We start from the raw sequence: 27,432 nt of genomic DNA, 5'->3' as shown, positions 1-27,432 counted from the left end.
CAGGGTCATACAATTAGTAAGTGTCTGAGGCTGGATTTATACTCATAAGATGATTCTTCCTGACTCCAAGCCCATCCATTGTATCACCTAGCTGCCCTTGACTATAAAATACTAAATATAACTATAAAATACTAAACACTAAAGTATAAAATGCTAAAACAATAGCACAAGCACTGGCCCTGGAGTCAGGAGGACCTGAGTTCAAATCCAGCCTCAGACACTTGACACTTACTAGCTATGTGACCCTGGGCAACCCAATTGCCTCACCAAAAACAAAAACAAAAACAAAAACAACCCCCCCATAAACAATAGCACCTCCCTTATAGGATTTTTATGAAGATCAAATGAAATAATATTTGTAAAGGACTTAGCACAGTGCCTGGCACAGGAGCCATATTAAGGCTAGCTATTACTAGTATTGTTGTTATTGTTGATTGTCAGTCTCTCTAAGCTCTAGCCTTGTATCCATTAGAACATTAGAAAACAACTTACCCAAAACACACTATCTCAGAGCCCCAGAGAAGAGCCTTTACTAAATGATAATGTTAAGTTGTCAGCTTTTGTAGGAAGCCTATATGAAGTGTCCATTCAAAGAACATGCATTTGGCTTTCACACAGCCATAGTTGAAGCATGGCTGCCCAGATATCTTTTCACCAGCTGCCTTGTCACTGCTCCCAGAAATGCCCAGAATACTTTACCCTTTCACACCTTGAACTCCAGCTATGATCACCCACTGTTCTGATTAGTGGTTGCCTCAATCGCCTACTCCTTCCAGGTCTGGCCCCAGCCATGTTTCACTTCCCTCTCCCATCATCTCTTCATCAACTTTACAATTATGCACGTGTCGCCTCCTTCCACACCATCCCCACTACCAGCACCTTTCCATCATCCAATCAATATTGACATTGTTTCTGGATGGAAAGTGTACGTTGGTCTACTCCTCTCCCTGACTACCCTCTCCTCTATAGGTGTAGACTTTCCCTACTAGGATATAAGTCCTTGGGGGTGGGGCAAGAATGGTCCTTGCTTTTGTATTTCAATCCCCAGTGCTTTCTGCAATGCTTGGAACACAGTAAATGGCTAATAAATGCTTTTTCATCCATTCATTCATTCACTCATTATATAACTGTTTGTTATATAAGGTAACATGATAAATTATTGCTCAAATTTAGTGCCAAGAAAAACTCCCTCCCAATGAATTTGTATGCTTTATATTTTTTCAGAAAACAAGAACTATATATAACCCAGTGTGTTCCCATTTTTTGTTTTAGCTGCCAGCTAAATTCATAGGCATATAGAATTCAGAGCTGGAAGCGATATTAGCGCTCATCCATTCCAACCTCTTCATTTTGCAGTGGCTTGCTATACCGATGAATTCTTCCTAGGAGACTTGCAGCATTCCACCTTTCCTATTTGTTCTAACTGATTTTCAGCCCTTTTTATTGTGCAGTTTTATATTGGCTTGATCTTTATAGAACTACTTGGGATCCTTTTTTCAAAATGTTTTACTGCTGCCTTACTTCCTCTCACCAGATTGACTCTTCCTTTGTAACCAAGGGAAACAGGCACAAACACCCAAGATAGTGACTGCGACTCACAATGTATAGGACATTTTGTCCTTTCATTCCCCCATCCTTCTGGAAATCAGTAGTAGGTTTCACAATCTATTCATCCAAACAATGATTGGTTTCACAGTCACTCAGAGTTCAGTTTCCATTTGGTGATCTTTTCATTTATATTGACTTAGATACACATTATGTCCTTTTGGTTTAGTTCATTTTACTTTGCCTCACAGAATGTAAAACTTTGCTTCTTTGAATTTCTCATCTCTGTCATTTTTTTGGGGGGGGGGCAGGGCAATGGGGGTTAAGTGAGTTGCCCAGGGTCACACAGCTAGTAAGTGTCAAGTGTCTGAGGCCAAATTTGAACTCTGGTCCTTCTGAATATAGGACCAGCACTTTGTCCACTGCGCTGCCCCTCTGTCATTTTTAAAAACACATAACATGGGTTTTTTCCCCCGGGCATTGCCCAACTGATGGGCACCTACTTGTTTCCTGCTCTTTGCTGCCACAGAGTGAGTGATATTATGATGATCTGAGCATACGTTAAATCTTTGTTTTTGTCTTTGATTGCCTTGAAGGTATGCTCCCAGTAATAGGAAGCAGGGTCAGAGGGCATGAACAATTTAGGCACTCTTCTTACATAAGTCCAAATTGATATAGAGGTGAGGGATACAGAAGGTAGGCTTTCAGGTGAATCCTGAAGAAGACCAAGAAAACTCAGAAATAGAGGTGAGCAGGGAGAACATTCTAGCTACAGTAGTGCAAAGGCACAAAGATAGGGTATCAAGTCATGTGTGAGAAACAGTAAGCAGACCAGGGTTTGTATTGTAGGAATGTAGAAACCATGGAAGGCAGGAGCATGTAAGAGGTCTGGAAAGGTCAGAAGAGGCCAGGTTAGGAAGAACTTCCAATGCCAAAGAGAGGAGTTTATATTTGATCATGGAAATAATAGGAAGTCACTAGAGTTTATTGGGGGTGGGGTGTGATATGGTCAGACTTCTGAAAAATCCTTTTACAGCTGAGTGGAAGATCGACTGGAATGGGGGAAGATTTGAAGCAAGAAGACCAGTTGGAAAGCTTTTGCAACGAGCATGAGGCAATGAGGTCCTGAGCCAAGGTGGCGACTGTATGAGCGGACAGAAGTCCACTTGCCATCATTTCAAGGGACTGAGCATGAATCTCTTTTTGTCATGGCTGCCCCATTTTCCTAGGAAGGTCATAGGATCTAGCAGATGGTGTCAGGTAGCCACAGAGGAGGTGGTGACTGCTTGGCACCAAGAGGGAATTGGGACTCAGGGAAAGTATCACAGCAGGAAAGGAAGCCTTCTGGAAATCATTTGCAAGACCAAGAATACCCATCAAGCCAGCTGTGATTAAAATGAGGAGGTACAATGTCACGCTTCCTTACCTCGATTGTGTTGCAGAAGCACAATAGTGGGATTAACGATGGTAGTGGAAGGGTAAGCAGATGAAGGCTTGCTGACTGGTGGGGAAATCTGGGAATCGGTCCCAACGTGGGGTGAAGAAACTTCATTTACCAGAGAATCTGCACCCTGTAAAGAAGAATGCATTTTAACTGCTGATAAATGCATAAAATTGGGGCTGATACAAACAGAAATGGAAAGCCAGGAGTACTGTAATTATAAAAAGAAATGCAGTAGCTGGAATAAGGAAACGAGCATCTTGATTACGCATACTGCTCACGGTTAATTTCAATCAGAAATGGACTAATATGATATGATTGTTTTCCTTTTGTTTTATTAGTATGAAGAAGGTAATGATAGAACTGTAAGGTCAAGTTTTAGCAGACACAGTTTTTACCTGGAAACAAGCCATGAGTCCATCTAATTATTGGGAAAGGACGTCCAAATTCAGAGCAATATAACATGCAAAACTCATGCACTTCTGAATGGATAAACCCGGGGCAAGAGCTGGCTTAGTGAGGGAAACCAGGAAAAGGTTAGTACTGTCATGGAGAGAAACATGAGACAAGAGTGACATCAACACAACATCGACCCAAGAACAGGTGGCATATAACCAATGGCACCCCTTAGAAGGGCACCCCTGCCACATCATCCCTGAAAGACTTCACTAGGGCTGTGTTCCAAGTTTTGGACATTATCCAAGATGGCTGTCTCCTTTTATTGGCCTCAGAATTGCAAGGGGATGGATTTTGTTGATAAGAATCACATGAAAAAAATACATGAGCCATCCTGACCCAAATCTAGGCATGGACACCAGCCTGCCTAGACTCTGGTTGAAATAATTATTAAGGGCAGCTAGGTGGCTCAGTGGATAAAGCACTGGCCCTGGATTCAGGAGGACCTGAGTTCAAATACGGCCTCAAACACTTGACACTTACTAGCTGTGTGACTCTGGGCAAGTCACTTAACCCTCACTGCCCTGCAAAAATGAAAAACAAAACCACTTATTAAGTTAGTTTCCATCTAAGAAGTGGTATAGTGATAATAGATGAATTTGGTCTTTTAAAAAAAAGAAATGGAAAATTTTTTAAAAATCCTTTCAAAATGACTTAAAAGGTATTTAGCTGCTTCCCTGAGTAAGGAACCATGTGAATCTAACACAGCTTTATAGGATCTGGAATATGCCTCCTTAAGGTCAAAATATCGATCTTAAGGTAGTTTCAAAAAGAAAAATTTCAAAATAAATATGATTTTAAGATCTCAAGCAGATTGTGAGTTTAAGAACTCAGACTATGCTTTCTGTCTCTTTGTATTTCCCCACAGTGTCTAGCACAGGACTCCTGGTTAATATCAGTGCATAATAAATGCACATTGAGAAAATCCAGACCTATCATGGTTTTCCATACTACAAATGAAGATGCTGCATCTTCATGCAACATTTTGGGCAGAGAACATTTACCCATGATTTTTTTTTTTTTGGTAGGCAATGGGGGTTAAGTGACTTGCCCAGGGTCACACAGCTAGTAAGTGTCAAGTGTCTGAGGCCGGATTTGAACTCAGGTACTCCTGAATCCAGGGCCAGTGCTTTAATCACTGCGCCATCTAGCTGCCCCTACCCATGATTTTAAAAGACCAGAAGAAGGTGGCTTAATCCTATTAGTTTAGGAGGGTTAGAAAATCCAGGAAATAGAGCCCTGGATCATGAACTTCAACCACTGACCCCATGATGTTGTCTCCTAATCCCTAGTCCTGATTTGTAACCTCTTGGTACCTCAGTTTTTCCATTTGTAAACTGGGGATCCTAATACCTGTCTCTATTTCCAAGAAAGGCAATCAGGCATAGATGATACAGGGACATCCTTGGAGTCAGGAAGACCTGAGGTCAATCTTGCCTCTGATATATCCTAGCTGTGTGACCATGAGAAAGTCCCTTAACGTCTCAGGAAACTCTGTGAATTACAGGAGTTGCTGATTTGCATCACTGAAGGAGATTACCACACAAGGAGATACTTACACCTATGAAATTGTAGTTCTAACCCACCTCCCCCTAAAAAAATCCTCTTTCTAAAAAAATACTGTGAGGATAAAATTAGCTAAAAAACTCTTTAACTCCCTATGCGACCTTTACTTTCTGAACATGGCAACATGGCAGAGTGTATAGAGGTCCTGGGAGCTTGGAGACCAGTAAATCCTTGGGCATAGACACTTTCTTCCTCTAAACCTTTGTTCCCTTACAAAATGAGGGGAAATGCTTTGAGAGGTCCCATGTACCTATTTAAAATAAAGGATAGCTACATGGCACAGTAGATAGAGTACCAGGCTTAGAGTCAGGAAGACTCTTCCTGAGTTCAAATCCATCCTCAGACACTTACTAGCTGTGTCACCCTGAGCAAGTCACTTAACCCTGTTGGTGTCAGTTTCCTCATCTGTAAAATGAACAGGAGAAGGAAATGACAAACTGCTCCGGGATCTTTGCTAAGAAAACCCCAAATGGGGTCATGAAGGGTCAGGCATGACTGAAACACAACTGAACAACAATAAAAATAAGGTAGCAGTTTTAAAGTACATCTCTTCAAAACATAAAAAAATTTCTGATATGGGGCACAGGGTTGATCCAAACCAATTATTTTTGTCAGACTTGTAGAACTTTCCTTCATGGATACAGACCAGAAATCTGCTTATAACTTATAGACTTATAGAGCTGCCTGGAGCACTGAGGATAAAGTGACTTACCCAAGGTGACACAGCCAGTATGTGTCACTCAGGAGTTGAACCTGTGTCTTCCTTACTCCAAGTCTAGCCCTCCATTCACTCTGTGATATTACCTCTCAACCCATATGTATTCTGTCAATATTAAAATTCTATATAAGCAGTGTAATTAACAATGGAAAGATCAAAAGAATTTTAGTTAATGTATCTGAGTTCAAACTTGGCTCCATCATTCATGACAGACAGATGTGTGACCTTGGGTAAGTCACAATCTTTTGGGGACTCAGTTTCTTCATGTGTAAAGTAAAGTAGTTAGATTAGATAACCTCTAAGGTCCCTTCTACTCTAAATCTATGATCTTTTGATCCTAGGCTCATATGTACAAATTAGGGTTGTAGTCAGTCAGGTAGCACAGTGTTAGACTTGGAATCAGGATACGTGTCCCTGGATAAGTCACTTAAACTCCTAGCCTCAGTTTCTTCATCATACTTTACAGGGTTGTGTGAGAATCAAGGGAAATAACATATATATAGTGTTTTACAAACCTTAAGCACTATATAAATGCTAGATATTTTTTATTATAATTTTTATTATGATGATAAGAATCAAATGCAATAACACAGGTAAAGCTCATAGCTTTAGATGCCTTATAGTACTATATACATGCCAGGTATTGTTGTTATTGTTATTATTATTATTATTTTCTTATTCTTTTTTTTTTGTGGGGCAATTGGGGTTAAGTGACTTGCCCAGGGTTACACAGCTAGTTGTCTGAGGCCACATTTGAATTCAGGTTCTCCTGACTCCAGGGCCGGTACTCTATCCACTGCGACACCTAGCTGCCCCAGGTTCTTATTATTTATTTTATTTTTTTGGTGAGGCAATGGGGGGTTAAGTGACTTGCCCAGGGTCTCACACAGCTAGTTAGTATCAAGTGTCTGAGGTCGAATTTGAACTCAGGTCCTCCTGACTCCAGGGCGGGTGCTCTATTCGCTGTACCACCTAGCTGCCCCTACCCCAGGTTCTTATTCTTTAAAAGCCATATAAATGACTACAAGATATCAGAGTAACTTTGACCTATTAACATGTGAATTTATTCCTTCCTTCCTTGAAAATAATGAGTGAAGACAAAAATGTCATAGGATGGGCAGAAATGGATGGAATGGAGTCTGCATATTTAGGGAGAGTCCCCACTTTAACCAGGTCTAAGATCCATAGAAGTATTAAAGGAAAGGAAGAAGACAAGAGTCCACTGGATCTGAGCTTAGTGGAGAGAACCAAGTCATTTTCCATTTAACTTTCTACCTAAGGCCAAACGCCAAAACACTGATAATTCAAAGCACAACCACATCCAGGTGGGGCAGATACATTTCTGAAACCAAGACCTCCTTTTTTGTTTGTTTGTTTGTTTGTTTGTTATTTTTGGTGAGGCAATTGGGGTTAAGTGACTTTCCCAGGGTCACACAGCTAGTAAGTGTCAAGTGTCTGAGGCTGGATTTGAAGTCAGGTCCTCCTGAATCCAGGGCCAGTGCTCTATCCACTGCGCCACCTAGCTGCCCCTAAGACTGCCTTCTGACAATACTCTGACAATACTCACTTTGAAAAAAATGGATAGGAAAATTCAGACTTACGTATAAATAAGCCATGGCACAACTGGCAGAAGGATTTGTGGTAAGATTCTGATCTATATTAAGCTCAGATGGTATATTTAAAAGATGACTCAATGCCCCAAAATTTAACTTACACATAGCTAGCACTTCAGAAGCAATGACTATTGTGGAAAGTGAATCCTCCTTGTGGTCTCCACAATGTATAGAAACCATTTCAATTATCCCCATGTTAGACTGGGGAGATATATTGGCACATGCCATTCTGACACTATAATATGCATGCTCGTATTGATGCTGCTCATCTTTCTTGATGTAGCTGAGAAAATATTAGCTGGGCAGGGTAGATCTAATTCATGAACAACCCTTTGGCCTAATGATTATGCTGTTTCAAAGAATCTGAAGGACTCCTTTATTAGCAGAGGACTCTATGTAGCTGGCTCTCTTGACCTTTTTGCTTTGTCTAATTTTTGCTTTTTTTTCAGTTGGGAAATCACTCCAATTTCCCTGACGTTCTGAATTTTTAAAAGTTTCCTTCCTGCCCCTTACTAAAAAAAAAGGTGGGGGGGGGGAAATGGCACGACTACAGTTTAACTACGTGAGCTAATCTTATCCCACAAAGCTTTTTTTCATTTTAAAACCATGTCAGTCTTGAAAATAATTTTCGTGACTCCTTAATCAGTTGATTAAATGACAGAAGGGACCTTTGACTTCAAGTTTCATTTCCCCATGGGATCATGGAATATCACAGCTGAAAGAGACCTCAGAAGTAATCTCATTCAGCTCCCTCATTTTACAGCAGAGAGATCTAAGACCTAGAGGTTAAGTGACTTGTCCAAGGTCACACAGGCTTAAGTAAGTGACAGGTGTGACTGCAGTTTGCTAAACCCCAAGGGGAGGCTGGGTATAGATTTTTTTTTAACTTCACTTAGCCAGAGGAAGTTGTGGGAAGACCCTGGCTGTTTTCATTCTAGTATTTCTTCCACTTATACCTATAGTATCCCTCCCCTTTCCCCAAACTGGGCTGTGGAGTCCTAGAGTTTCTGTCCTTTCATGTACATAATTTTACCAGGCTGAAAGAAAGTTGGAAGAGAATAACCAGGATTCTTCTTGCCTTGAAAGGGGTTTTATTAACACATGGCATGCCTCCCAGACAGCAGGAAATATCTGCAGAATGTCTAGAGGGGCCACAAGGCATATCAGTACGCCATGAGTGTAGGAAGGCACTGTGCAGGGGCCCACTTTGATAAACCAGAAGTAGACCTTTGAGCTTATGTATCCTCCACTCATGCAGGTCTTTTTTTGGGGGGGGGCGGGGAAATGAGGGTTAAGTGACTTGACCAGGGTCACACACCTAGTAAGTGTCAAGGGTCTGAGGCCGGATTTGAACTCAGGTCCTCCTGAATCCAGGGCCGGTGCTTTATCCACTGTGCCACCTAGCTGCCCCCACTCATGCAGGTCTTAATCCAGGCATCTCTTCTCATCCTGTCCAATTTTTGCTGAGGCCTTTCTACAATAGCCTCATTTTAGCATGGCAAGTGACAGAGGTGAGTGAGCTATGACAGATTCTACCAGGCCGGAAAGGCTTTGGGAATGGTCTTGGTTATAGGCCAGATCTATTCTCCAAAGCCTACCCAAGGGGGGGGGCTTACTGTTAGCAGTTTGACCTCCAAGTGATTGCTTTTTTTTTTGGCCAAAGGGACACGTGCTGCTGCCCACCTGGGGAAATTACACAGCTAAGGTGATGATAGCTTTGGTAAGTACCTTCCTTGGGGAATGGGGGATGGGAGCAGTAGCATAACTGGTAGGAAAGGGATGCTTGGAGATTTGAAGGTAAAGGAGCCTCAAATGTCTCTGAATTCACAAATGAACAATGCTGAGCACTAAAACAACAATAACTTGGGTAGCTAGATCCACATGGGAGGGCCAGGGTTATGTTGGGGCCCTTGAAGGGGCTCACAGAGAACTCTAGGGAGCCAGCAGGCCAAAGTACCTCCCCCCTCCAAGCTTTCTTCTCTGAACCAGACAATAAAATTATAGATACAGGGCTAGAAGGGACTGAAAAGGTCATGGGGTTCAACTCCCCTCCCCATCATTTTAAAAATGAAGAAACTGAGGTCCCGAGAGGCCAAGAAACTTGTTTAGAGTCGTATAGTTATTGTGTCTGGGGTGGGATTTGAATCCAAGTCTCTCTACCTCTAAGTCTAGATGACTCTATCCACTATACTATATACTGCCTCTAGCTGTTTTCTTGGCCATGAAAAGAACAGAATCCTTCACACACTGCCCAATGGATGAGACCAAAGGTGTCCTAACCCTCTACCTTAACCACTAGTCAATCTGATTGTACAAAAAAGACCTCCTAGAAGCTGTGCCTTAACATTTTCTTGCCTTTAGAGAATATATCCCTAAGATTTGTTTGTTGCTTTCATATTTAACTATTAAAATGAATTCAATGCTCTAGTTGAATCTCTCCATTTTCCATTATCTTCCCTACTCAGCTGCTACCATTTTTAAGTGTCAATGAAGGTCTATTTATTGGCTAAGTTAACACAAAAGTGAATCTATCTCTTTTCTTGGTCGTCCAGAATACTTTCTTCATATCTTAGATGAAAAACAGTACTATAAAAACGGTATTATATATGTTTAACATGATTGTACATGTACAAACTACATCGGATTGCTTGCTGTCTTGGGGAGGGGTAAGGGATGGGAGAGAAAAAACTTGGAACTCAAAATCTTATAAAAATGAATGTTGAAAACTATCTTTACATGGAATTGGAAAAACAAAAACAAAAACAAGAAAGAAAAAAGAAAAAACTCTGGTATTGTATAACTTCCTTTTTACCTCTGATAGGAATTGGCTCATCTATGGCCAAATTCTTACCCCAATCTCAATAACAGTGCCTTTGTCTGACCTTCCATAAGGCAGCTGGGTGGTGTAGTAGGTAGAGTGCCAGGCTTAGAGTCATGAAGATTCATTTTCCTGAGTTCAAATCTGGCCTCAGACACTTACTAGCTGTGTGACCCTGGGCAAGTCACTTAACCCTATTTGTCTCAGTTCCTCATCTGTAAAATGAGTTGGAGAAGGAAAAGGCAAACCTCTCCCATATCTCTGCCAAGAAAACCTGAAATGGGGTCACAAAAAGTCAGACACAACTGAACAATTGACTTTCCTTGGGTACAATTAGTCTCAGTCAAAACAAGAGACAGCTGTGGGGTACAGTGGAAAGAGCCATGGACTGAGGGGTGAAGAGTATCCCACATTCAGATGCTTCCTCTGATACCTTCTGCTGTGTGAGCCTGGACAAGTTAGCTGACCACTTGGAGATGAGTTTCCTTTCCTGTAAAGTGAGGATGAGGAAGAGCACTTGCCTCATGTGGCTGTTGTGAGGCTCGAGTGAGATAATATAGGGAAAGTGTTTTGTCAACCTTGAGGCACGAAAGAGCTACCATTTATTGTTAGTCAGTTAAAAAGCATTTATTAAGTGTCTGCTACATACCAGGCACAGTACTACTGTTATTTACTTCTCTCTGAGCTTTTGTTTCCTCATCTTTAAAATGGGTATAATTATAACCTATAGTATCTATGTCTAGAAGGCAGCTAGGTGGCACGGTGGATAGAGTGATGGGCCTGGAGTTAGGAAGACCTGAGTTCAAATCCAGCCTCCGACACTTATCAGCTGTGTGACCCTAGACAAGTCACTTCATCTGTTTGCCTCTGTTTCTTCAATTGTAAAATGGGACCTACTTCCCAAATTTATTGTGAGGACTAAAGAGATATTATTTGTAAGAGCACTTAGTATGGTGCCTGACACATAGTAGGTACCACATCAATGCCCATTCCTTCCTTCCTTTCCCCCCCTTGTGAGGATCAAAGGTAGAAATAGCGTTTTATAAAGCTTAACTTGCTCTCTAAATGTTGACCATCTTTTTTTTTTAATCTTACAGGAAGCCAGAGTTCTTTGAACTATAAATTTGGCTCAGGAAACAAGGGTTAAAAACGTTTGGTTCTGAATGTGACAAAGGAGAGAGACTTCAGAAGATGATGAACAACCATGAGGCTGCAGCTGAACGAACACAGGAGACATGCACTCTAGGAAAAGCAAACAAGGCTTCAGTCGACGGATGAGCAGCCACAGCCAAGGCCTCCCCTTCAGAATGTAGCAAATGAGAGAGAGAGAGAGAGAAAGAGAGAGAGAGAGAGAGAGAGAGAGAGAGAGAGAGAGAGAGAGAGAGAGAGAGAGAGAGAGGTCTTACTGCCGGGAGGATAAACTTAGGAAAGCCGTGAGGAGGGGATCTTGGCGAGCTTACTGTACTTGAGACAGCTCCAGGGAGGTGAGGCTTCGTGGCTCTGTGCAGGGCCCCGGGGACTGGAGGGACCAGTGGCGGAGGTGGGGAGAAGGATGATGTTGTCTGGCTAATGGGGGGACCTGAGCCAGGAGGACTGGCTGGCTGGTTATGGTGGGATCGCTTCTGCAGATGAGGGGGAATGAAATCATCTAATGTCGGAAAGGTCAGAGGCTCGCCAGCACAGGCGGTCGCTGGGAAGGTGGCAACTTGGTCCAGGGCCACCAGAGGTGGTGGTGGTGTTCTGGAAGTGCCTTCTTGCCCTCGGTCTGTGTTAACGGGGTACAGAGGGACTACTATGATGCCCGGCTGAGCTGTGGTGGAGGAAGAAGCATCCTGTGGGAAATAAGGGTGTTGTTATGCAGAGGGGCAAGGTCCTGGAGAAGGAATTCCACATTTACACAGTCATGAAGGGACATGCAATCACGGGCCACGAGAAATAGTTTGTCGGTGCCCTTCAGCTGTGGTTCATGAGACAGTCAGTGCAAGCCAATAACTTTTGTTGGCATCCTCACACTGCATGACACAGAAGAAACTTCATCCAAGGTTACTTTCCATCCATCTATTTTTAATCTCCCTTAACTCGAAATGAGAGAGCAAGAGAACAACAACAAACAGGCCGTGTTTAACAACCCCACCAAGTGCTGATTCTGCGTGCCCCCACCCACTCAGGCATAGCTCAGAAGGTGAAGTGGTGGCTTCCTCCACCCCCTCGGAAAGCCTCAGTAACTTCATGTCTCCCCAAAGTGGTATTAGACCGTGGATCAAACACCACACGCACACATTCACAGGGGGTGGGGGTGGGGAATACTGTGCTGAGGTTTCTTAGGTAGGAAAATTCATTCTTCAAGGTGCAGAGATGTTAACAATGAGAAAGGGAAGCATGAGTCAGTTAGACAGCTGTTTGCATCAGTTAGAAAGAAATAAAGAACAGATGTGGGGGAGGGGGGAGGCACAAACATTCCTGTTTCCTTGCCTTGGCTGGATACCACCGTCCTGGAAAGGAACGTTCTTTTCTCTTCAGTGTCCCTTGGCCCGAAGGAATCTGGGCACTTAGCACAGGTGGTCTCACTGCTTCTGTGAGAGGAGACTCAGTCCCCAGAGGAGGACTTTCACCCTGGCTAACTGCATCTCTACTGATGATGGTGTTAAAGGACAGCTGGAGAGGATCGGGAAGAGGAGCAAAGCGTGATGGTTCGGCGCTAGGCAAGGAGGACACGATGCCAAGAGCCGGTGGCGCTCGGATGACCTGGTCTTCCAAAGGGTTGCTTTGGGTTTGGTCACATGCAAGCCTAGGGGAGTTCTCAGATGCTGCGAGGCCAGTGTCGTTGGATAAACAAGCGACATATAAGCTGCTGACCTTTTTTTTATCCCTTCCTGCCTCGTGACGGGGATTAGAGCTCACATTGGGGCTATCTTCTGCCCTGGAAGCCTCCCAGGGGCTCTGGTATCGGGATGACGCGTCAGGGAATGTAGAGCTACTAGGCAAGCATGCCTGGTCAGTATAGGCTGTGACTCGGAGCGCGGAGCGGGCTACCTGGGAGGAAGGCTCCGCTGGGGAAAAGGAGGGACGCTGCTGCATAGAAGCACCCTGGGGCACGTAAGGCTTCGGTGAACTCAGGTACACACAGTCCTTGAAGGGCTCTGGAGATGAGGAAACCTTAGCTTCAGCGTGCGGTCGCCATGCAAAGCCTTGCTCTTTTGGAAGAGGAGGGCGTGGAGGGGGGGGAACCTTTAGCATCGGGTTCAAGATTAAACACAAAAATAAAAAATAAAGAGGGAGGGGTAGAAAGAATGAGGATGGTCATTAGAAAGAGCAAGGGTTCTTTTCTTTTCTTTTTTTTTTTTCCCAGCATGACATTAGGAAAGCAAAGATCACGGCATCTTTGGAACAAGCACAATTGCTTCCTTTTCTGCTCTTCCAATCCTGGTCATCCTGTAAGTCAGATTCCTCAGTTCTTAGCCATACTCACCCAGGCATATTTGGGATGCTATCTTCTTGACCTTCACAAAAGGTGGATTCTCGGAGGAGCACCCCCGAGGTTTGACACACTCAATTAAGTTTCTGAGTCCCTCATCAAACGGAGCTTGAATGACCTACAGTCTTCCTCAAGATAGTCTTCAAAACCAAAGGCCCAAAAGGGCCTGTAATTGGAATTAAAGGTCAATATATTTCTTTTTCCTTATTTTCCCCCTACAGCTACTCAGTTAATACCATGAATTCTTTTCCTTGCAGAGCAAGGCAAATGGAAACAATAGGCCTCAATTCAATTCACAGAAGATAGTTATCAGTTTCTCTACTTATACTTAGCAATGCACTTCCACAGCCATAATTAAAGTCTACCAAGACTTGGATTTGAGGACTTCAATAATTTGCGATTTTATATGTCAAAAGACATCCCTATAGCAATGCAAATAGCAACTTCTCTGTAACTTTGCAGAAAAAAAAGGAAGGAAGAAGGAAGAGAGTGAGGGAGGAAGGAAGGAAAGAAAGAGAAAAGGGAGAAAGGCAGGAAGGAACAAAGGAATGAAGAAACAAACATTTACTAAGTGCCTACTATGTGCCAGGCACTGCTAAGAACTTTATAAATATTATCTCATTTGACCCTCACAACAACTTGGGGAAGATACGTGCCATTATTATTCCCATTTTGCAGTTGAGGAAACTGGGGTAGACAGCAGTTAGGTGATTTGCCAAGCATCACACAGCTCAGAAGTGTCTGAAGTCCCTAGCTACTTTAGAGAGTAGCATGACAACTGAGTCTCAGAGAGGTTGAGTGACTTTCCCATGACTTGTCAGAGATAGAATTTGAACCTAGGTTTTTCTAACTTCAAGTCCAGCAAGCTAGGCAATATGCAAAACTGCCTCTCATAAAATGGAGATTTCCTCTTATTTTACATGTGCTTATTCGATGAAACAAAATAATTAAGTCAGCACAGTGTAGTCAATGTTCTGATCCCATTGGATTGAGACTGAGAGGATCTGTGTTCGAGTTCTGATGTGACTTTGGACAAATAACTTAGCCTCCCTGAGTTTCACTTTATTTTTTTGTTTGGTTGGTTTGTTGGTGGGGCAATTGGGGTTAAGTGACTTGCCCAGGGTCACACAGCTAGTAAGTGTCAAGTGTCTGAGGCTAGATTTGAATTCACATCCTCCTGACTCCAGGGCCAGGGCTTTATCCACTGTGTCACCTAGCTGCCCCAGTTATGGTGAATACCATGAGGATGGTTGAGGCCAGTGAGATCTAACTGGTTGATCAGAAGTTAAAAAGGTACCCCTGTGTCATTCCCTACTTGCTCCCTACACCACACTCAATAGTTCCTCATAGCTGTATGCATTACCCTCTGAAGCCAGAGTGAATCAGAGCAGTCTGTTCTCCAATGCCACCAGCTCTCCATTGGTTCTCCAACTAGGTATCATGCCAGGAGGTCAGGGATCATTGCAGGGAGCATACTTCCTTTGGTGCTGGGCCTAAGGCCCCAGACTCCTACTGAGGTGGCTGGATGACCCATTCTTAGAAGAAAACCCAGGCTCTTGACTTTCTTTTTTCTTTTTTTTTTTTAGGCAATGGGAGTTAAGTGACTTGCCCACAGTCACACAGCTAGTAAGTGTCAAGTGTCTGAGGCCGGATTTGAACTCAGGTACTCTTGAATCCAGGGCTGGTGCTTTAACCACTGTACCATCTAGCTGCCCCTCTTGACTTTCTTTAAAGACAGTCTCCTCTCAAAAAGGCATATTATATCTTGGCCCAGTCTGGCAGAGGGATCTATGGTCAGAATTCTTGAGCAAGGGGCTAGTGGCAAAGGTGAGAAACAAAAGAAAAGTGGCTTTATGAGCCTCGATAAGGCTACTGGCCCCTTATAACTTTATAAAAACAGTCACATCAATGCTTGTGGAGGGGGAGGCTGGAGAATGTTAAAGGACAAGAAGAAGGTGTTTGTCTCACTTTTGGTGGTGCACATCACTATATAAATGGTTCTCCCTGGGGTCATGGTAATGGTGGCTACAGTCACTGACTCACAGCCATACATCAGGTAGCACAAAACAAACAAGCTGTTTCCCCCACTGTTACTCAGTAAGAGCTAAGAGTCCTCAGCATAACACTGCTGGCTCCACAAAACCAGGGGGAAGTCTGGGGGAAAGTTTAAAAGCTAAATATTAAATCTCCAGGAATATAAAGCTTGCTTCTCATACAGAAAGGAATCCCTTTCTGCTCCCTGGGCTGGGCCTAGGAAGGCTTCAGTGAGCTAGAGGGCAGGCAGTTTTTCTCCTGGCCTTGGTTTACTTTAATTTTAAGCTTGTTTCTCTCCATATGTGATTCCTTCTTGTCCAAAGATAGAAGTTGGTTTGAGTGTTTAACTTAATTTGACCGTGCCCATATATGGGCCACAGGGATGCATTACATCAAGAAATAAGCCTTCATAGCTCTTTGCCCCTTTAGAGAACACACTCCCCAGAGATCTGGATATGGCTGTCAGTGACTATTAAAGCCAATGGCCCTATAATATCACCGTTTCTTGTGGCATTAAAGAAGGGGGGAGGAGGCGGAGGGGGTTAAGTAAAGCGGTGAAGGAGAGTGCAATTTGACAATTCACCAAAGGAGCCTCAGAACTATCTGTGTGACAGCAAATTTGGGCAAATTATTTAATCTCCCCAAGACTGAGTTTACTCATTTGTAAAATGAGAAGAATAATAATATCAGTGACGCTTTCTGGGATAATTGTGAAGATCAAATAGGTTGAATGCATTAAGGTGCTTTGAAACTAGAAAGCTGTGATTGGGATAGTTCTTTCTTGCTCTCAACACACACCTGGCAGTATCTTAGGGCTGTGTACATTAGACTCTAAAATTAGAATGGGGCAGTCTTAGGGGGAGTATGATCATCCAATGGAATAGACAAGTAAAGTTGACTAGGCCAATCGCCTTGCCTTGGCTGGAGATCATAGCAGTGATGGGGTCCAAGGGACAAGAATGACAAGGTCAGCTCTGCAAGCCTCTCTCCTGACAGAGGGCACACAACCTGGTCAGTCAGGAAAACTAAGATGTTGGAACATCAGGGTACCAGGATTCTTCTATCAGACTCCATCATTTCCATGTCCCTATTTCACTCCATATAGGGAGATAGGCAGGGGACAGTGAGCCTAAAGAGTTCTGGGACAGGTTCATAAACTCAGGACCCAGAAGGGGTAACCATCTTTTGTTTGCCTCTTGCCTGGGTGTCAATAGCATCAAGGATGAAAGACCAATCACCCCAAACAATGGTAGCAAGGGAGCATGGAATTTTCTTCTTCAAAACAAATTGAGAGGAGGAGGATGGGAAGGAGAGAAAATGAATTATTGTTAGAAAAATTAATTTTACAAAATAAAACTTGGAAATAAATTAATTACTCATATTTCTCAAGTTTGCATTTTCAATAATCACTGAGTCTATTGGTAGTATGTCTACTAATAACAATAACCACTAGCTATTAATTACCAATAACTACCAATATATATTAATAAAATCAATGATTTCTTTACAGGAGAGTGGATAGCAAAAATAAATCTGCAATAGTAATATCAAGTAACAAAACACTTTGGGAGGAGCCACCCAATATGCAAATGAATCAAGCAATTTAATTAACTCTCCACTTCCAGAGCAGATCTGTGTTAGGCTAACCATTCATTCGCTTTTGGTCCCTTGAGATAACTTGTCTAGTGTAGCTGCTTATGAAGCCAAAGGGCATTATAAGCATTCATGAGCTGTCCTTAAGGGTATTATGGTAATTATTAGGGTTTGTGGGTATGTTTATGTGTGTGTGTGTGTGTGTGTGTATGAGTACATATGCGGCATGTAAATTCTATGTGGATCACTAGTATCATTTCCCCAGTGTAGATATGGTCAGTGTTATTCAGCTGACTGAAATGAGACAGCACATATTTTGGGGGCTGATAGGAATCTAAGTGATTATTTCGTCTAAACCCTCTAGTTTTAGATGAGAAAACAAGGGCCCAAAGAAGGGAGCTGATTATATCTGATGGCATACTGAGAGCTTTACCCATTGGGTAAACTTCTACATATTTTGGAAATGTCTCAAAGTGTTTTCATGGACAATTAAGTTCTCATGTCACTTCAGCTGTCTCAGTTTGTTCACTTGTACAATATGGCAGTTGTATTAAATTATCTCTCAGGGCCTTTCAAACCCCAACAGTCTATGAATTGATCATCCTTAACACAATGATACCTGTGAAGATTCAGCAATAAGCCTATGATTCTTAACAATGGCATGCCAGGAAGGAATTTTTTTAATCATGTCGATTGTATAAACAGATAGTATTCAGTGGGAAGCAATTTTAAGAATTGCAGTGCATGTTGGCATGTATTGCCAACACTCAATAAACACTCATTGATTGGCTAATTTCAACAGCTAATCTATGTAGACAGAAAGGAAGGGAAGATGGTCCCTCTGTCTATTTCAATTCAGAGGCACCTAGAAGGTGGCCAAATCCCCATCACTCTGAAGAGAGAAAGACATCCCAGATTTCTCCCCTTTGATGCAGAAGAAGTCTTGTTAATTTCATTTCCTCAGAAGCAGGGCAAAGAACAATAATATTGATTTGGGATGCTCAGGGTCACTTGGCAGGGATATGGGAGAGTACCCTGGCTAAGAAATATTTTCAATTCTCTAAAGCTCTTAGGCAGCATGATTTAGTGAAGGGAGGGCTGGACTTGGAATCAGGAAGGCCTAAGCTGAACTCCTACCTCCTACATGTACTGACTGTTTGACTAAGGGAAAGACACTTAACCCTTCACTGTCTCTTGAAACTGTAAGACCTTAAATTACAACCCTAAGTTGCCCCTCTATGTTGGTGAAGGGAACTTCCATACATTCCAGAAGTTCTTCCAAACCAATGAAATCAGAGGTCCAGAATTCCCTTTCATGTACTTATTATATCTATCTATCTATCTATCTATCTATTATTATTGTATATAATAGTAATGTGTGTTTGCATCTTACCTTCCTACTAGATTGTAGACTCCTTGAGGGCAGATTCTGTCTCCTATAAACTTCATTATGCTACTATCACCTAAAATGGTGCTCTACTCATTGTAGACATTTAATAAATCTATTATTTGTAGATTACCTTCGAGCAGCTATAATTCTACCAAGTAAAAGCAGAACCTCTGGCCAACCTTCATGTGTTCTGAGAGATGGGCTTCTCAACACCCTATTTCACCCAAATTGACAGAACTAAAGCAACTCCCCATAGGAGATGAGCTTAAGAAAAAACCCGCTGAGTTTCTAGTTGGTGGATGATACATATTGAGCACTCCCTGTGTGAATTTGTCCTCATCCTAGAGGAGAAAGACGAGAAACAGAAAGTGTGGCCCTGCGCTGAAGAAGCTTGCAGAAGAGTGTGGAGTTATTCAGAAAAAGGGGTGAGATGAGCACAGAATGATCTAGCCTCTCCTGCTGGTCTCTTCTGGGTGCTGTTGTATACTGTGCACCCACTTTGTTGCCATACCGGCTGAGAACAAGCAAGCACAGCTCCCATTTAGAGAAGTAACATCAGGAATCTAGGTGGTATAGTGGAGACAGAGATGGAATTGGAATCAGAAAGACCTGAATTCAAACCCTACCTCAGACGCTTACTAGTTGTGGGATCCTGGGCAAGTCATTTAACTTCCCTCAGTCTTGGTTAACTCCTCTATAAAATGGGAATAATCAAAACAGCATCTACCTCACAGGGTTGTTGTAAGGATAAAATGAAATGATGTATATAAAGTGCTTTGCAAATCTTAAAGTTCTATATAAATACTAGATATCACCACCACCACCATCATCATTCTTAATAACGCATAGCAGGAATGTGGGTATTCTACCCAGAAGTGGGTTCTGCCTTTCTTTCTTGGTCAAGGATTGCTTATATGTTCAATCCACCAATAAACATTTATTAGGCGCCTACTATGTGCCAGACCCTGTGCTTAGTGCTGGGGATACAAAAAGGTCAAAAGATAGTCCCTGTCCTCAAGGAGCTTACAATCTAATGGGGGTAGACAACATGCAAAGAAATCTATACAAAGCTAGCTATATACAGGAAAAATAAGAAGTAATTAACAGAGGGAAGGCACTGGAATTAAGAGGGATCAGGGAAGGCTTCCTATAAAAGGTAGGAGTTTTCAGCTGGGAAGGGTAGGGAGAGAAAGAATAGGAAGTAGATCAAGGGAGCCAAGTCTTAGCATGATTGTTACCATTCCATATTAGTTAAAGTTTTCAAACATCTCTATTTTGTAGATCAGATGAGACAATAGTCGTAAAGTGCTTAGCATAGTGTCTGGCACATGATAGGTGACACAGAAAGGGTTATTCCCTTCCCCTCCTCCCTTGTAAACAGAAGCTATAGCTAGGGTTGTTTACCTCTAGTGCTAATTCTTAATTCTAACTCTGACTCCAATCACAGAGCAGAGGGAGAGCAGGAAGAGTCTACATAGAAAGCCAGCAGACACCCAAACTCTTTTTTGGGGAGGTGGGGTTGGGGGGATCCATAGGAACTCCTACCACAGCTTCTACCCAGCTCCAATCCTATTTTTTAAAATGTCACTATTGGGCTCCAACCAATCTTTCTAGATTAATTCTCCCCCGCCACCCCCACCCCTCACCCCATCACACTCTGCATTCTGGCCAAACTAGTTATTTACTGCTATTCCCTGGACACAACATTCCATCCCCGACCTCCATGCCTTTGCCTTTCTCCCCAGTCAGCTCCCCATGCCTGGAACACTCTCCCTTCTCCCCTTCCCCTTGTAGAAACTCTAGCTCCCTTTCAAGACAGCTCATGGCATCTCCTATACGAGGCCTTTGCCGATAATCCAGTCATTAACGCTTCCCATCCTGACGGTTACTTTGCACTTATTTTGTATGTGGGTCACACAGCTATTTAGCTGTGCACACCTTATTTCCCCCAAGTAGAATGTAAGCTCTTTGAAGGCAAGAGCTGTTTATATTTTTTTCTCTCCTTTTCCTTTTTTTTTTTTTTTTTTTTGGCTTTTCCTTGTATCCCTAGCACTAAACATAGTGCCTGGCACATAATAAATGTTGATCAACTGACTGACTGATCTGAACTGCAGACAATTAATAATGATTACAGGACTACCCCTCATGTAAATATAGGCACTGATAAAATTTAAAATCAGCTTGAATTATTTTTCCTATTTGCTTTTAAACAGTTTTAAAATATGTTCTCTTCCAGAACTTATTTTCCAAGCATCAAAGAAACTTTGGGAGGCTGAAGGAACCAATATAGCACATTCAAATCCCTATGTAGGCACAAATGAACCCTACCACCCTCCCTCCTGCTTAGCCCCTAACGCTTTTTCACTTTCCTGAAGAGAGTTTCCATTGGTCCAGAAGCTTACATTAGGACCTATCCAATTGAGGCAGTTGTGCCTCTAAACCCAAGGCAGAGAACAGTGCCCTTTCCCCACTCTGCACCCAGCCCTCAGACACATGCCTGCCTACCTGTGACTTGCTGTCAGAAGGGAGGTTGGGATGCACACTTCGGTAGCCCTTGGCAGCCAGCGAAGAGGGCTGGGCGTTTCCGTTTGTATCCGCGTTAGAGGACAGTCTCCACTCATCTACAAGATGAAAGAGTACCTCAGGTCACCAGGAATTCTCTCTAGTTCAGGGAGGGGGGGGGGGCTTTTCCATAGGCAGGAATGGAACACAATGAGACAGATAATTCAAAAGCAAGCTTACCTGTGGGGAAATTTTCTGGCTCCAGACCTAAGGGTATCACGAAGAGGGATGAAAGAACAAGAAAAAGAAAACAAAACAAAAAAAACAAAACAAAAAAGACAAATGGTTATGTTTGCAGGAAACCGGCATACACTGCAACCGAGGGAGAAACCCCAGCTTCCTGATTTCAAACACAAAATGCCTTCAGTCAGGATGGCCTAATTACCATAGGAACGAGCTCTAGCCATGATGTGCTCAGTGTCTCTGACCTTTGAAAACACAAGGCTCACATTCATAGCAATGAAGAAACAATTGTCCCTTGACATTCCTCTTTTGCAGACAAAAAAGCAACCGAACTCTTTTCTCCAGTCACAATTCACTCACTCACATTTTCCTTCTTGAAGCCTGATGTTAGTAAAAGAAAGAACCCTCCTAATGAACACGACTCAGCTAACATTTCGGATTCACAGAAGTGTATCAAACAGATACATGGGGTTTTTTGTTTGTTTGTTTTTAAAGAGGAGGTGGTGAGTGGTTGGGAAGGGAGAAACAAAAAAATTGAAACTCAGTGGAATCTGATGTGTTTGTGAGCCTCTTTTTCCACCTGATTTTTCCTTGCTTTTAATTGGCCTAAAAAAATCGATCCCCAAATCTGGCTGCCCTACTGTTGTTTCCATCACATTTTTAAATCAACCCATTTCTCTGGGATGAAATACTACATGAAGCTTTCTTTTCTATCCCCCTTCTGCTCTAAAAAATCCTGGACCTTGTCTATTTACACTATCCAGCTCCCCTCTTTTCTAATTGCCAGTGATACTTATGAGGTCAAATTGATGGATGCTGTGTGGCAAGAAAGGATAGCTAATTCAATGGGTGTCAGTAAAAGGGATCCCAAAAGAGCTAATCAATTAAGAATTAAGGATGGGCTAATTCTAATAAGAAATTGATTAGGAATAAATGGAAAGGCTTTACTTGGCTTAAAAAAAAAATCAAGTGCACAAGGACAGAATAAGGATGATATATTGACAATAGTTGATGTAAAAAAGATTTGGGGGACTTAGTGGAATGGAAGCTCAATGAGTTAAAAGAGTGACATAGCAACCCAAGGAACTAATATCACCATTGGCCATATTAACAGATACACATGTGAGGTTATATAGCCCTGCTGTATTCTACTCTGGTCAGACTATACTTGGAGTATTGTACCCAATTTTGGAGACCATACTTTTAAAAGGATATAGCCAAACTGGAGTGCAGAGAAGAACGATCAGTCTATTGAAGCGATTGAAAACAAAGCCTATGAAGACTGATTGAAAGGACTAGGTTATGAAGAGCTTTAAATGTCAGAGGGTTGTTATCATGGAACTAATAGGAAACTATTGGAGTTTCTTGAGAAGTGGGGATGACATGGTCAGAACTGTACTTTTTTTTTTTGGTGAGGCAATTAGGGTTAAGTGACTTGCCCAGGGTCACACAGCTAGTAAGTGTCAAGGGTCTGAGGCCGCATTTGAACTCAGGTCCTCCTGAATCCAGGGCCGGTGTTCTATCCACTGCGCCACCTAGCTGCCCCAGAACTGTACTTTAAGAAAGACACTTTGGCAGCTATGTGAAGCCTGCACTAGAACAATGAAAGACTTGAAGAAGGGTGAGCCTTCTTATAATAGTCTGGGCAAGAGGAAATGAAGATCTGAGCTAAGATAATGGCTGTGTGAGTAGAGAGAATAGCACACTAAAAGAGAGATGAGATGACAAGAGTTTGCAACTGATTCGATCTATGAAGATGACTGAGAGTGAGGGGTCAATAATGACATGGAGGTTGTGAACCTAGGTGGCTGGGAAGATGGTGGTTCTGTCAGAAATAATAGGGAAGTCTAGAAGAGGGAAAAGTAAGGGCAGGGGAGAAAGAATGAGTTCTATTTTGGATATTTAGAGTTTGAGACACCTATGTGATATCCACGATACACAGTGGTACTCAGGAAAGAGACAAGGGCTAGATAAAAAGATATGGGAAAAATCTATGTGATGGTAATAATTGAACCCATGGGAGCATTGATAAAATCATCAAGTAAGAGAGTATAGAGAGAAAAAAAGAGGGCCCAAGATGGATTCTTTTTTTTTTTTTTTGCAGGGCAATGAGGGTTAAGTTGACTTGCCCAGGGTCACACAGCTAGTAAGTGTCAAGTATCTGAGGCTGAATTTGAACTCAGGTCCTCCTGAATCCAGGGTCAGTGCTTTTATCCATTGTGCCACCCAGCTGCCCCTCAAGATGGATTCTTGAGAGTCAGCCACAGGTGTGAAATGGATGGAAAAGAACTGAGAAGGATCGGTCAGACAGGTAGGAGGAAAACAGGGACGAGGCATTATCAAGAAAACCCAGAGAGGAGAAAGCACCCAAGAGAAGGTGATCATTGGATGCTGCAGAGAGGTAAAGAAGCATGAGAAAAGGAAGAAGCAATTAATTTATCTTAGTCCCAGAGGGTCAGATGAAGCAATGGCTGGAAGTTACAGAAGGGAAGATTTTGGCTAGACTTTCAAGGTTGTTTTTTTGTTTTTTAATTTTTCTTTCTTTCTTTTTAAAAAATTTTTGGCGGACAATGGGGGTTAAGTGACTTGCCCAGGGTCACACAGCTAGTAAGTGTCAAGTGTCAGAGGCCAGATTTGAACTCAGGTACTCCTGAATCCAGGGCTGGTGCTTTATCCACTGCACCACCTAGCTGCCCCCAGTTTTTTTTTTTTAAAGGAAAAAAGTTGATAACAATTTAAATAGGCTGCCTTAGGAGGCAGGAAGTTTCCCATTTCTAACAATCTTCAAATGAAGACTGGAAGATCACATTTGGGGTGTTTTGTAGAGGGGATGCTTGTCTAGGTGTGGGTTGTGCAAGATAATCTCAGAGATGCTGATACAATGTGAATATCTGCCCTGCCTACCTCAGCTGAGGTCTTTTATGTGAAAATGCTCTGCATGGTCTAAGGTGTTAGAGAAACAACAAGTTATTATTATACCCTTGTTTATCTATCCTTGTTATTTCCATATTCTTCTTTATGACTTCTATCTGATTTCCAAACAGATGAAAAGAAGCCAGAGATATTGATGCTGGTACTCATCACCTCCTCTCTGTGAAACTTGTAGCCCGGAAGGGGCCAGACCCTGAGAATAGACCTTCAGGGGAATTGGAATATATGGGAAATTAAGCAATAAATGAACACTCAGGAAAGATAAAAACCCTCCATCTTGTTATGGCAAGAAGGTATTGGAAGTGTGGGGAGAAAGAGAAGATACATGGGGTAATGGAAAAAGATAAGCCCATATTTTATTAAATTTCAGTAAGGTATATTTTTAAAAATCCAAATTAGTCTTTAGTGTTGGGAAGGGGCCAAAGCCCCCATGAATTTTAGTTTATTTCCTCCTTTCTGAAGTCAATTATATGGTGACTTTGTTAACAATTTTTTTTAATGTCTGGTTGATTTCTCAATTATGATAATGTCAACATGGGTACCTAAAGCAAAACTTCAGTTATCCAGAACTTTGGAAAAGGCACCATTCTGAATAACAGAGTGATAATGGAGTGTGTGATTTTTTTTTTATCACTAAACACTAGAAGTTGTTTTTATTCAAATAGTTTTGAATGAAAAACTTTCTAAAATGCAGTACAGACAGCATCAAAGGTTCACAGAATCTCAGTTAGATGGGACCTCAAAGAGGATCTAACCCAATCTGTCCCCTTTCAAGAATCCTGTCTTCAACAACACGCCCAATGAGTGGTCATCCAGCCCTTGTCTGAAGACAACTAGTCAGAGGGAACCCATGACCACATCAGAATTGTTCTCATCATTAGGAGGTTTTTCCTTACATTGAACCATCTGTCTCTCTCCAATTTCCACCCATTGTTCCTAATTTTATCCTCCGCCTTTTTCAACTAAGCATGCTAACATGCAACATAACCTTTTCCTGATGACTCAGGTTTACCATGTTGAATATCAATTATTATACTGCACAAGAATGCCTTCAGGGTGCTTGCCCCACATGTAAACTATCTCCAAAAGGCTGGACTCTAAAAAGCTTTTATGTTAGATTTTATGGGGAAGGGGAGGTTGGTCAAAGTTACAGCCGCTATTTACTGTTGTCAGTGTGCCTACTTTTTTTTTTTGTCACTTCTAATCTGCAGATAACTATACTTTTTTGACAGCTACTAAAGTACGGATGAGTTGTGATCTACACCAGTCAACTTGTATTTATTAAGCACCTATAATGTGCTAGGCACGGTGGAATTCCAATAATAATGAAATCACAGATGCTCAGTTTATTGATACAGTGAGGTATTATTTCTAACATTATGGATTATCTATCAAATATGGCTTTAGTATTTGTGTGATGTGGGCAACTCAATTTATTTTTCTGGGCCTCATACTTTGCCCATCTATAAAATGGAGATAATATCACCTACAGCACCTAGCACCCCTCCCAGGATTCTTTGGAAGTTCCAGTAAGATAGAAGAAGTAAATATGAGTTATTATTGTCGTTATTATAATAAAATACCAGAAGGGGAAGACACAGAATAAATCTTGACCACAAGGGTTTTTGCAATAGGGGGGAAATATGAAGTTGATCCTTCTGTAATTTCTAAATAGCACCTTTCTTATAATTATTTTCCAGACCGTAAGATCCTGAAGGCATCTTCACATTTTGTCCCCACTCTTACTCTTCAAGGTGAGCAGATGGTGGCAACTTATAAGCTCTTCTGCCATTTGCTCAAGATTTCATTGTTTCCAGATGGTTTATATACTTCATCTCTTTGATATTCTCCTCCACTCCACCAAGGGCCAGGTGACATTCTGAGATAATTTGTGACTAAGTTATATATGCACAAAATAAATTATGATGCCTTACTTCTGCAGAATGCTTAGTACTGTACAAAGTATTATTTCATATACTGTCATTTGATCCTCACAATAATTTAGCTTTGACTTCCTTCAAGTGCCTGCTAAAATCCTACCTTCTACAAGATTTTCTCCATCCCACCGAATACTAGTGTCTTCCCCCTATTGATTACTGCCTATTTTATCTTATATATATCTTATATACATTTGTACATGGTTGTTTGCATATTATCTCTCCCATTGGTCTGTAAACTCTTTGAGAACAGAGACTGTCTTTTGACTTTTTTCATATCTCCAGTGCTTAGCACAGTGCTTGGAACATAGAAGCTGCTTAATAAATGTTTATTGACTGACTAAGGTCTTCAGGCAAGTTATGGTTATCCCCATTTCACAGATTGTAAAACTGAACTTCACAGATTAACTGGCTAGCCTACAGTTACCTATCCAGCAGTAGCAAGTTGGAACTAGAGCACAGGGTCCAGCTCTTGGTCCAGTGGTCTTTTTAGTTTACCACAATGCCCATCTCTTTATAGAATCTTTAATCCATGTCATGAATTAGGAAGTTTTAAAAAATAATCTTTTAAATTGTTGTTCTGTCATTTTAAAAAAATTTGTGTCCAACTCTTTGTGACCCTAGTTGGGGTTTTCTTGGCAAAGATACTGGAGTGGTTTGCCATTTCCTTCTCTAGATCCTTCTAATAACCACTAGTAACTCTCTAATCAGAATTTGCTCTGTCTTCTATATAAAGGGAGAAATGATGTGATCATATAACTTTAGAACAAAAAGAGGACTTGGAGATCATCTGAGTTAGGTGCTCTTAACTTGGTATCCTTAAACATTAACATTAAATGTTTTCATATTTTGATAACTATATTCTGATGTAATTGGTTCCTTTTGTAATCCTTTATATTTTATCTTTTAAAACATTATCTCAGGGGGCAGCTAGGTGGCGCAGTGGATAGAGCACCGGCCCTGGATTCAGGAGTACCTGAGTCCAAATCCGGCCTCAGACACTTGAGACCCTGGGCAAGTCACTTAACCCCCATTGTCCTGCCCTCCAAAACCCCCCAAAACCAACAAAAAACCCCAAAAACATCATCTTGAGAAGGATCTATAGCCTTTGAAAGACTGCCCAAGGGGTTCATGATACCAAAAAAAGATTTAAAAAACCCCTGCTCTGGG

The 27,432-nt window shown here is 41.9% G+C and overlaps 1 protein-coding gene across 41 annotated transcripts in view; it reads right to left on the bottom strand.

Moving 5' to 3' along the window:
• Positions 1-27,432, bottom strand: part of SORBS1 (sorbin and SH3 domain containing 1) — a 306,573-nt gene that overhangs the window by 100,538 nt on the left and 178,603 nt on the right. For 14 of the 41 annotated variants that reach the window (XM_043988522.1, XM_043988524.1, XM_043988537.1 and 11 more), the window contains 4 exons: positions 21,392-21,418; positions 21,155-21,270; positions 11,618-11,989; positions 2,972-3,116 (listed from right to left, as the gene is read on the bottom strand). In XM_043988522.1, the coding sequence (XP_043844457.1) occupies positions 2,972-3,116; positions 11,618-11,989; positions 21,155-21,270; positions 21,392-21,418 (660 nt within the window). The remainder of the gene's footprint in view (positions 1-2,971; positions 3,117-11,617; positions 11,990-21,154; positions 21,271-21,391; positions 21,419-27,432) is intronic. The other 27 variants (XM_043988536.1, XM_043988557.1, XM_043988565.1 and 24 more) reach the window with 3 other exon arrangements.

Source organism: Dromiciops gliroides, chromosome 2 (assembly GCF_019393635.1).
Source record: "Dromiciops gliroides isolate mDroGli1 chromosome 2, mDroGli1.pri, whole genome shotgun sequence".
Taxonomy (NCBI): Eukaryota; Metazoa; Chordata; class Mammalia; order Microbiotheria; family Microbiotheriidae; genus Dromiciops; species Dromiciops gliroides.
The sequence above is the reverse complement of the archived record's forward strand: the minus strand, read 5'-3'. Positions and strand labels throughout refer to the sequence as shown.